This window comes from Apaloderma vittatum, unplaced genomic scaffold (assembly GCF_000703405.1).
Source record: "Apaloderma vittatum isolate BGI_N311 unplaced genomic scaffold, ASM70340v1 scaffold23605, whole genome shotgun sequence".
NCBI lineage: Eukaryota > Metazoa > Chordata > Aves > Trogoniformes > Trogonidae > Apaloderma > Apaloderma vittatum.
In genome coordinates this window covers 1-11,978 of record NW_009716831.1, presented here as the reverse complement: position 1 = coordinate 11,978, position 11,978 = coordinate 1, and the positions used below count along the sequence as shown (strand labels likewise).

Sequence of the window (11,978 nt, the reverse complement as noted above, 5' to 3'; positions counted from 1 at the left end):
GCAGAGATGTTCAAGATTGTGATGGATTTGAGGGAAGGTATTAAACATCTGAAGATGCTTTCTGTAAACTAATCATTCAGAACTTGAGAACTCTCACAGTCTCGTCATCAATTTTGGGCAGACTATAAATAATTTACTTGGAATACCAAATCTGTACATCCCAGGTGTCAGTGAGCTTGGCATTGATGAATGCTGAACATAGGTAATTCTCATTTATTGTAGAGGCCCCTTCTCATTTTAAAGGGTGACCTTATTGCACACCGGTCAGTGCTGGTTCACAGCGTTCAGGTAGTAATCTGTCAGAGGTCACGGGGGAGGGATATTGTGTCACGGTGTAGGGGTTTTGTTGGTCATTTGTAGTTTTTTATTTGTTTAAGGGTTTACTTTTTTTTTTTCCAAAGTTCATGCGGAAATGGAACAAGATCTCTGAATATAGAGTGGACCTTGCTGAACAAAGTCTGGCTTTTCATAATTTCAAGGCCATTACATATATCCAGTCCTAATGATCTGATGTATTATCTGAATAAATATATCAGTTTGCTGGATTTACTCATTCTTAATGACGAGGTTTAGAAAGACATGTTCTGTCTTCAAAATTCTTGTTTTCCTGGTGACTTCTGAAACCATCTGCTGATGTCATTTTGCTATAAAAAGCCTTTATGTCGGACTCATTAAAAACACAAAGTGGAGGTTCTTATACGTCACATGCAATAGGTGTGGAACAAGAGAGAGAGGCTATTAAAGTATTTTCACATCACCTCCCTAAACTGAGGGAAGAGTAGCAAACAGCACAAGCTCATCCTGCATTTGCTACTAGAAAAAACACATCAGAGGAGGGGATGTTTTGAATGAGTTAATTACATTCTCAGGCTTGAAGTTTCTCTTGTAATTATGGAGCATGTCCATAGGAAACCAAAGTTCTTTAATTCTGCTTTTTTTGAAACTGTTTGTTTAGGCTTTCTTTGGCAGGTGGGCCTTGAGTACCCAACTTAGTAAGTCAATGCTTTCTACATTTAAGAAGAATCATTTGTATGGTGCATTTTAGCCTCTCTATGGCTTTTATTATAAACTAAATTTTTGATTTGTGGAGGATTATTTTTTCTTCAAAGAATGTTTAGATTATGTGACACTAATGTTCTGAGCTTCTGGCATCTGTTACAGAAAGCTACCCACAAGTAGTGGGAATTTTATCCAAGCTCTCTTCCCATTCGGTCCCCATGTGTTGCCTTGATGTAATTGACAGGTGGCATCCCTGGCGGCAGGGAGGCTGGATTAAAATGATCTCTAAGGTCCCTTCCAGCTTAGGCCATTCTATAATTCTTGATTCTGTGAATGTGTTGGGCAGTGATAAATAGACTCTAAGAGGACAGTTTTAGTAGTAATCAAGCTCTTTTTTTTTTTTTTCATATGAGAATATTTTGTTCTAGATAAGTCATATTAAGAAAACTTAATTCTTGCAGGATCAGACAGGTATTGAACAAACTAGCAGATTTGTACCAGTTCTATCAGATGAAATAACACATAATGTAAGAAACCACATCGCTTTTTTTTTTTTTAAGATGAATGTAGCACATAAAAAGCCAGTGGGTAAAATGAATCAGCTTACAAATAAAGAAAGATAGTCTTTGCCACAAAGGCCGTTAGGAAAAATCTGATAGCTTTGTTTGAGTTAATTCTATGTAATAGTGGAAAAGCAACACTGCCAAAATGTCTCTCCGTGACTCCGTTTGGAATTACAAGCATACTGTAAGCTTCTGGGAGCAGTGTGTATCCAGTACTTCGGCCTTGTCCTGGTGGAGTGGTTGAGTTATCTGAGCTGCCCTGGCTGCAAAATTGCACGAGTCCCTTTTCTTGCAGCTTGTTGGTGTGCTAATGACTCATTGCTTGTACAGATGCCCTCTGTATCTCAAAAATGTCAACAGGTGATGTTTAATCATGAGATAACAACCCGTGCTTACACAGACATGACTCTCCTTTTCCTCTAGTGTAAGAGTAAGATAAAAAGCGAGATCCAGTGTTGGTACTTCTCTGGAAAGATACTGATTTTTAACCAATTCTTCTGGAATTCGTTAAGCTTTTCCTTTGACCATAATCTTCTTTATTGGAATAAATGTATGCACTTTGTCTGCTACAGCTGTTAGGCAGTGCTTGTCCAGGGAGTGGCTTCTGTTGTGTCATTCCTCAATAATTTATAAATTACTGATTCTTTTTAAATGTTTTGGGGTTTTGTTATTTTTTCTGTAAGGGGGGGATCTTTTTGGTCCCATATATTTGAACATATAAAAACCATACATACAAACATCAATAGTTTCCATTTTGCACAAGTAGAAATCTAATTCTAATCTGTGAATCAGCATTGGTGCACTTTTGCTAAATTCTTGTTTAACTTTGTTAGGTACAAGAAAACTCACCGGGGCACAGAGCTGGATTGGAGCCATTCTTTGATTTTATTGTGTCCATTAATGGTTCAAGATTGGTGAGTGTGTTGCTATTTCATAACGCTAAATGTAAACTATGTGTTGAGAGTCTTCTTTGATTGGTTAACCAATGCATTTATTTTATTTAAATGTATATAAAATGTTTTTACTTAGTCTAAAATAAGAAAGCCTAACTGCAACATAAATTAATTTCCTTCATCCTTTAGTTCTATCAAAACTTTAAGTGGAGAATAAGGCTGCAGACAGACAGACAAACAGACATGCTCTCTGCAGGCATCTGCTCTAGCAGAGGATAGTGCTGCCTTCTGATCCACCACTGGCTGGTTTTGTTAGTGCCACCCTAGTTCTGTCTGTAAAACTGCTTGTGTGAGAACTTGCAGACTCATTTCAGTCAGAACAGACTGATTGAAAAAGCTGCTCTCAAAGCTCTTGTCTGGGCAAGAATCATGGGAGAATGTTTTCCAGCAGAGCTGTAGTGAGACAACAAACCATCGGAGCAGTGGAGAAGAACGGCTGTGGGTAAGCTCTTCCACCACTATGGCTGGATTCAAGAAAGCCTCTGAAAAGCTGCAGAGTTTAATTCAAGTGCTTTCCTGTTTGGGAAATGTGATCTGTTAGTGTGACATTCCAGGTTTTCACAAGAATTGTGTTCTAGAATTGTGAAGGTACTGGAAGCTTGTTTTAAAATAGCTGTAGATACATATTCTGATAATACCAAGTGTTTATAGGACCTTTGAAATACAAAAGTGGTGCTCTAGGACTGAATGCTTTTTCTGCTAAACACTAACCCAAGCTCTTTGAACATTTGCAGAATAAAGACAATGACACTCTCAAGGACCTGTTGAAAGCAAATGTTGAAAAACCTGTAAAAATGCTTGTGTACAGTAGCAAAACACTAGAACTGAGAGAAACATCAGTGACCCCCAGCAACATGTGGGGTGGACAGGGCCTGCTGGGTGTCAGCATTCGTTTCTGCAGCTTTGACGGGGCCAATGAAAATGTGTGGCACGTTTTGGTACGTATGGACTTACGAGTACATTTTTTTACTGCGGCTTACTGTTAAGCTTTTTCCTGAAAATTAACTTGCAAGGGGGTACACAAACCTCGAGATCAAAATGATCTCTTTTCTCTTAATTAATTTTTGGGTTTGGAAAGAGTTTTGAACTAGAGCTGTTTGTCTGTGGACTATATTATAAAATCTTGTATTTATATCAGTGGCTTTGTGCAGTACTTGGAGCTCCTTGTATTGGTAGCAAAGAGACTGTCATCTAGCCACTGTTTCACTAGTTCAGTGACTACTAATTGTGTTGAAAAGTTGAGCAGTTTGACTGCCTGACTCAAAACTTGTGTGAAGTGCTGTTCTGCTACACCCTGACAGTTACATAGTGTGTTGTAACTTTCCATCCTAAATCTAGGAAGTGGAACCAAATTCTCCTGCTGCTTTAGCTGGACTCAGACCTCATAGTGACTATATCATTGGAGCAGATACAGTCATGAATGAGGTAAGTATATAAAAAATAAGATTTTCATCTTTTTTTAATGAACTTAAAAGTATTTGTACAAGGACAGTTTGAAACATCCCCAGTTCTGTCTCTGTTTAGTGCTAACAGAAGTTAATGCGAAGAGGCAAGAGCTCTGGCGTGCTCCTTCCTCTTTGTGCTTGAATGCAATTCTGGAAATAAAAAAAACACTCTTAAAGATCTTCACAAAGCCAGATAGAAACATTTCTTTTATACTCTAATATTAATATTTTAAATAGGAGATTTGGAATCTGGCTTGTGCCACATGTCTTCTGAGTTGTGCTGGCTGACGAAGCAGAGTTTAAAGTTGGCCTGGTGATAAAACAGCAGCACCTCAGCAACTGCAACGTGTAGCTCTTATTAATTTTTATTCTTTTGCAGTCTGAAGATCTCTTTTCCCTCATTGAAACACATGAAGCAAAGCCATTAAAACTTTACGTGTACAACACAGATACAGATAATTGTCGGGAAGTAGTGATTACTCCAAATTCTGCTTGGGGTGGAGAAGGCAGGTAAGGAGATCATACGTTACAGGGGGACAGGACGACTTTCTTATAGCGGTAGCCCAAGAGTTGATTGCTTAAGTTTTCTGCAAAGACAGGAAAAGATCATTGTTATAGCAAAGGTGTTGCTGCTATAATAAATTACATATTTACCTGAAATTTAGATCTGGTTACTAATGAGGAGGTGTATTTACACAGCAAAATAGATAGTGCAAAAATACACAGCATGCAGTGGTTGCTTTCTGCACTAGGCTTTGAACAGTCATTAGGCTGTAGTATACCCCTGAAGTATCGAGTAGTATCTGGAACAGAGAACTGAGTTGAATTCCAAGCTATATACTGGATACAGCTGCTTGGGTTAAATAGCAATGAAATCTATTTTGTGCTAAATGATTATTGCTAAAACGCACAGAATTTCTTTTCAGTTATCTTGTGGTGATTATTTCTCCATAGAAAATGAGGCAACTTTTGGGAGTGCAGGAGAAAGTTGCACAGAACTTACCTTGAAACTTGCTGGTGTCTCGAGTCATTCATGCATTGCCTGCTGTGGAGCCAGTAGTTGTAAAGTCACTTCACTGACTTGTACATGTTGATATTTCAAAAGTCTAGGGTGTGGCATTGGTTATGGATATTTGCATAGGATACCTACACGCCCATTTGAAGAGGGAAAGAAAATTTCTCTTCCGGGACAGATGCCTGGTACATCTCTCAGTCCCCTCAAAGATGGCTTTACAGAGGTAAGATGTATTCTCTTCTTTGGCTTTGTGAAAATGGATTATGATTTTTTTTTATGTTGCTTTTCTGCTTCTCTTGGTTCTTCAAATTAGAAACAAATTGAAGAGGGAAAGAAAATTTCTCTTCCGGGACAGATGCCTGGTACATCTCTCAGTCCCCTCAAAGATGGCTTTACAGAGGTAAGATGTATTCTCTTCTTTGGCTTTGTGAAAATGGATTACGATTTTTTATGTTGCTTTTCTGCTTCTCTTGGTTCTTGTTGAAACAAATTCTAATGCTGCAATTTTCTTTTTTTCCTTTCAATAAGGTTCAGCTGTCCTCAGTTAATCCTGCGGCCACATTACCCCCCGGCTCAGCAGGCCTGGAACAGAGTCTGTCAGGACTTTCTATTAGTTCACCCTCCACTACTGTCAGTAACGTTCTCAGTACAGGTTAGTGTGGAAGTAACTGACTTGTGAAATGTGTGGGTGTTCTGACTTCTTTGCATTCACAGATGTTTCTATCAGTTTAATAGAAGACAGAAGGGAGAATCAATTTTTGTCTTCCTTGGATTTTTTCAAGAGCAAAGGCTAGAGTACTGTAACTGTGTCCTGCTTGCTCACAAAATAATTGCAAATAACTTCTATCAGAACTGTCATGTGTGTAATTTAGAATACTGGTTTTCTTCATCAGCATTTCATTGTTGAGGCAAACAAACAGTAATTCTCCCATAAGCCATTATTTATTTGTACTCCATGAGGAAGGGAACTAAAGTGTTGTATGCTTAAAATTAATGTTGTTTCCCTGTACACTCCACCAGGTGTTCCAACAGTTCCATTATTACCACCGCAAGTCAGTCAGTCCCTTACCTCTGTGCCACCAGTTAACCCAGCAACTACGTTACCAGGTGAGTAGGTTAAATTTCTTAAAATGTTTCTGAAATGAAAATCATAAGGGAGCAAGGGAAGAGAGCCATCTTTCATACTGCTTTTTTTGAGGAACTTACATGTTTCGTGTTCGTCTCTGTGCAACCTCTAAAGTGGGTAAGAATTATTTTTTTTCAGAGTATACGCATGCCGTGTCTGTGGCACAGAGGTCTGAGTTGGCAACAAAGTTTACAGTTATTTACCTTTCAGGGCTCCAGGAAGGTATTAGCTTTGCTATTTGCAACATTTCTTGAGTTGATATGTGGTTACTTTCCGTAGTTCATAAATGGTACCTTGCAAAATACTTTTGCTGATAACCTCACAGCTTCGGATTTGTCCTTTGCTCTGGGACATCATGAAAGAAGATCTGAGAAGGCACGTTGCCTATTTCTGCATCCCTTTCACACGTAATGCCTCCATTGTAGGAAACTGCTTTTTAGTACTCAGCTTAATCATTCTTCCTGGTATAAATAAAGGACTGACAATATAGAACTGTCTGTTACTGTTTCTGAGTTATTTAGTAATTTAAACTGTTACAACCAAAGTAAAAACAATTACAAAAAGTGTTCAGTGTTTTCTGATAGTAATGAATGTTTCAAGCACTATTCCCAAATTATTCACAGTAAGATGTGGATTTTGCCATGTAATTGGTACACTGGTACAGTACTCAAAAACACTGAAGGGGTTGTCTTTTATGTTTTGTATGCTATGAGACAAGTAAAGATGTGTCCAAAAGTTTTCAGTGCTGCTTGGAGGTGTGCTCTCCAACACAGAAAAAATGTGTAGCAGAGCTAAGTGCATGGAAACATGGGCAGAGAACTTTAATCTTGTAGTGCTTAGAGAAAATAGCAAGCTACTAAGAAGTTCAGATTCTGTTAGTGTCCTCTTTTTCCCCAGCCTCCTATCCACCTCCTTCCTAAAATCTGCAAATATAAATTTTCCGTTCACCCTGTTCTCTGAATTAATTGCTTTTTTGAAAGCTATTAGAATGTCTTGCAATTTGAGTAGCCATACTAGTGAAATTTTAAGTATTAAATATATTGGAGTTTTAAAATTAAGAGTGAACTTGTGTGAAGTTCATCTTTTTTCAGACCTCAGTAAAAGTTCAAATCAAGCTTGCTTGTAGCTAAGCTGAAAGCTCTTTGAGGTAGATTATGTTAGCCTTTGTGGCTGATTAATTCACAAGTATGTAAAGATGACTGGTTTTTAATGAAAATCTGTGCACAGTGGCCTTCCTTTAAGACTTTCCTCTTGTCTTATTGTGGTAGTATCAACAGTTTATTTCAGAACTGGCTTTCTCTGAGCTAAACACAAAGTAGGAATAGAGCCCTTCTCCCAGGAATGCAGCTCTTCTAGGACAGGAAATTCAGGAGTGAAAAGCTGTTTCATAACAAACACAAGGATGGAAGGGTGTGTGTTGTGTTCATCATGTGTTTGTTTCTCTTCTATTTTTAGTCCCTTCTGACTTTAAAAGTTACTTTTTCTTGCCTTTTCTGTATATTTCTAAGAGCTAAGTAGAAAAGACTAATAACAGAGTAATCCATATTACAGATCAGAAATACTATGCATTTCATCCTGTTGTTCTTTTCTGGCATTCAAATTAAGAATGGAGGGCTTCTGGTACAGTGCTGCAGTGAAATAACTGCATTTGTTAAAAGCTGAGCTTGGAATGCAAACTTAATTCATTGAAATAAGGTTCTCCTTTCCTCAGAAAAATCAGAAAGGTTGAGATTCTGTATTTGCTAGTCCAGTCTTCTTGCAGTAGGTATCTGTTTTGACTGTGCAACTGTGCAAGCTGAAACTCAAGTGAATTTTCATTCTTCTAAGTAAAAGCAATAATCGAGATGTAAACAATATTAAATAACTTTCAAGCATCAATAAGATTTTGGAAGCAGTTAGAAAAAACAATTTTGTAACTTTTTCACTTTTCTCTTAGGTCTGATGCCATTACCAGCAGGGCTTCCCAACCTGACCGAACTGTCCAAACTTAATTTACCGGCACCACACATTGTTCCAGAAGTCATACAGCCTGGTATGTGCTTCTGCAAACTGAAACACTCTAATAGTGGTCTCTCCTTGGTGATCTGTAACGCTCTTGTTTAAAGCCATCTGGTGGACTCATGAAGCAGATAAATTCAGTGTTTGCCTGAGATAGGAGTTGCCAGTAGTGCCCAGATTAAGTAGACAAGGAGTATGTCTTTAGATAAACTAATTCTGAACCTATGTCCATATCGAGTTATTTCATCTTGTTGTTTTATCACCTGATTTATGATCTCAAAAGAGATTGTGCCAAGTGTGGATGTATATAGTTCTATGGGTAGAAGAAAATATGATGTGTTTCCTTGTATGTTAGATGAGGAGATTGAAGCACCCTGACTGAATGCTAGAGTAACAAACCAGTACTAGATTTATGGTTTCGAGTAGACCTGCTGAAGATGCATATGGATCAAGTGAAAAGATACTGGAAACTTATGTGGAATAAGATTCTTGTTAACTTTTTGTTTCTGGCAGTTTCTGTGAATGCCAGAAAAATCTAATAGTCAGTATTAATGCATCAAATATCTAATCCTCTGAGGAGGCAGAAGCAAACTTAAGCTTATTCTGATTCTTGAATGCTGAAATCTAAAAAGTATCAGGCTCGTAACTAGCCTGCTGAGTCAGTGTGCTCACATTACGTTTATAAAGCTTCTTCCTTTCCAAGAGCAAACAGGAGATCGGAGGAGGTAAAAATCTTAAGCAAACCGGGGATCTATCTAGATCAGTCTGTGGTACACAGCAGCTCACTGCTTGTTTTTTCTCTTTTTTTTTTTTCTTTCTCTCCTTAGGTTTGCCACCCCTTCCCTCCTTGCCACCTCTGAATCTAATGGGAATAACACCTATGTCAGTGCCCCCCAATTGTGTTCCTCTGCTTCCTTTGGTCACAGAGGCATCTACAGTGCCTACAGATTTGCTTCCCTCCATTACTCAAGCTGGAAGCTTTTCCGTCGACCCCGGCCCTACTGTCAATGTAGAACAGACCCCTACACTCTCCTTGGATAGCGCTGCCCCAACCTCTAAGGCAACTGTTGTTGACAAATCAAGTGAATCCTGTACAGTTAATGAGAAAACATCTGGAGTCCCAGATACACAAGCTTCTGAATCATAACTCCAGGTCACTCTGTTGGATTGGCTTGGTATTTATTTAGCCATGGGGTACATATTTGAAGAGCAAGCTATCATTAATTTCATACTAGTTTGTACTTAATCTTTAGGAGTCCTGTAAATAATATGGAGGTAAAATAAAAATAAAGGGGGGTTTATAAAGTACATGTGGTGGGAAGGGAGGAAGAGTACTTGTATGTAACCAAAAAAAAAAAAAAGTCAAGATGGTAAATAGAATTCCACTGCCAAACTCGGAGGTATATGCTTTTAATATAGGCTCGACAGCCTTAGCCTGCTCGGCCTGTCCTTGCTTATAATTAGCAGTTTTTGCTTCTGATAGAAATGAAGCAGATCTTGCGTGTGACATCTACGTACCATAGTCCTTGTTCTTTGCAAGTATCTTGTTACTACAGTGGGGATGAGAATGTTTCGTCTGAGTTGTAAATTTTAACACTGCAAAACGTCCACCTAAAGATATTTCTATTAAAGTTGCTGAGTGACCTGTTAACTGACATCTCGTTATTCAGCTTGTACACGAATCTTTATTTTTAAGCTCTTGAGAGATGCTCAAGCCATGTTTTGTGACTGCTGCTGCTGCGTTGTTCCATACACCCACTGTAAAATGGCATTTGGAAGGGAATACAAGAAATGTTCAATGTAGCACACGATTTGGCACTTCATGACTTCTGTAAGATGAATTAGTGGATTAAGCATACATACAGCAATAAATTCCTGGAATTTTATCCCTTGTGTGACAAAATAGCACATTTATTTGTTTAATGCTTAGAATCTCATTTAACTGTTTTTTAGCTCAGCTGTCTGGCACAGATCCTCCGGAGGAGTGGATCCAAGAGGGCATGCCAGACTTTTTAATGGCCAGCAGGATCAGCACTAGCATTAGATCCGTAGGAGCAGTGAGTCATGAAATCTGCCTGATGATGATTCATACTTGGCCGTTTAAATCGATGTTCAGGATGACTGTTGCAGATTAACTGTAGGTTATACACTTGTATAAACTGCTGTGTGTGCTGTACTCCAGGTGACAGCCTTTGCTCCTGGTATCAGGGATGGTTGATGTGAAAAATGCATCTGTACTACTTCAAGACCTTTTCTACTGGGTTTTCATTTATATGTGTTTGTTACAAGCATATGCAAACTTTAGCCATATCACCAGCAGGCTGGAGTGGAAGTCTTACTCTACAGCTGCATCATCCTTTTTGGCAGTGTCCTGAGCACTGTTCGGAGCAGTCGTTGCATCTAACTGCTGGTCATAATGTCTCCAAAGAATTAGCTCAAGTGGAAGCCTTATCTAATACCTGTTGTTGTGTCTCATCTTTATTACTTAAGTATTTGTCTTTCTTCTGCCCCGCTACTGCATGTGTCCTCATCACCTGTTGTGTCAAAAGCGTGAGTCAAAGGCAGACTCCAGATACTTTTTGTTTTTTCCCCCTCTTACTGTGAGTGGTTTCTTTTCTCAGTTGCTTGGAGAGTGGAATCCCTCGGCCTTGTTAAGTAGGAGGCTCACTGTTTCTCAGAATGTATTTTCAATTTACCTTTGTAAACCCAGTGTCACATACATCAGAATTAAACCTTGGCATGAGAAGAAGGACGTTCCCTCTTTTCTTTGCTGGATACAGAGAAACTATTTTAGTACTGAGCTTCAGAAAGCCTTACAGGTCTTTCCTGTAACTTCCTTGTGCGTGTCCACAGGTACATTACTGTTTTCTTTTTCTAACCCAAGAGCAGAAGAAATACAAGTTTTGTAACATAGCAGTTTCAGAGCAATTGTTGACTGTAATCAGATGCCTTGAACTAGAATCCTTGGGTAGGTTTATTTTTTTCTTACAGGATGGCACAGTGTCCTTTGAGTAACATCTGAAGTTGGCTGGCGTGTGTCTATGCTTTCTAATGGCAAGCTGCAAACTTCTGTAGGTGTTGTGCAGTTGTCGCTAGTAGGAGGGGGGAAAAAAAGGTGGTTAGTCTGAAGTCGTGCACTTATCTCTTTTAAGGTCCCTTGTTGCCAACTTTATAGATCCAGTTTTTTGATAGGTGTGGGAGCAGGGGAAATAAGGCAATGTTGAAGTGTAACTGACTATCAGCAATACTGCTGAAGATGACATGACTTCAAATTTGGAGATGATTCAGTGCTGAAGATTTTAAGCTGTAGTCTCCCAGCTGGAAAGGTCATAAACATTGAGAAGTCAAAAACTTGCCACTTAAAATTGAAGCAAGGACATTGAAGTCATACTGTTGCGCTCTGGCCCTGTTTTTTTAATTTCCTCAACTAGATCTAATGAAACCATACCTTAATCACTTCTGGCAAGAGTCTCTTAATGACTTATTTTCCTCAGAAATGAGAGCAAGGAGGGATAAGGACTTAAGGCACATTGGCTGTCAGTCACTTGATGTAACCTTGTTTCCAGGACTGTGTATTCAGATGTTAATGAGCCGTTAGGAGTGGGCATGTTAACCTTAGGGAGAACATTGACACGAGGAGTTCTTTAACAAGTACCGGCAGCAGACGCGAAGGCCGAGGGACGGTGAGCAGCCCCAGCCTTGCCCATCGTCAAGGCGGATGAACCTGCGTGTGACGCGCTGTCAGAGGACCAAGGTGCTTTCCTGCCCCGGGGCAGCGGTGCCGAGCGGTGTGCTGGCCGTGCGGGGCCGGCTCCGCAGCGCTGCTCGAGAAAGCCCCGCACACGCCGAATTGCGGCGTTTTGCAGCCTGGGGCTCTGC

At 39.4% G+C, this 11,978-nt stretch overlaps 1 protein-coding gene across 1 annotated transcript; it reads left to right on the top strand.

Annotated features, from left to right (window-relative positions):
• The first annotated feature begins 2,400 nt into the window (after positions 1 to 2,400).
• On the top strand, positions 2,401 to 9,982 carry GORASP2 (golgi reassembly stacking protein 2, 55kDa). The gene is made up of 9 exons (XM_009869689.1): positions 2,401 to 2,476; positions 3,250 to 3,453; positions 3,854 to 3,940; positions 4,340 to 4,470; positions 5,066 to 5,198; positions 5,504 to 5,627; positions 5,996 to 6,082; positions 8,038 to 8,133; positions 8,927 to 9,982. Exons 2-9 carry the CDS (start codon positions 3,310 to 3,312, stop codon positions 9,244 to 9,246), a joined length of 1,122 nt encoding a protein of 373 aa, XP_009867991.1. The 5' UTR covers positions 2,401 to 2,476; positions 3,250 to 3,309; the 3' UTR covers positions 9,247 to 9,982.
• The last annotated feature ends 1,996 nt before the right edge of the window (positions 9,983 to 11,978 follow it).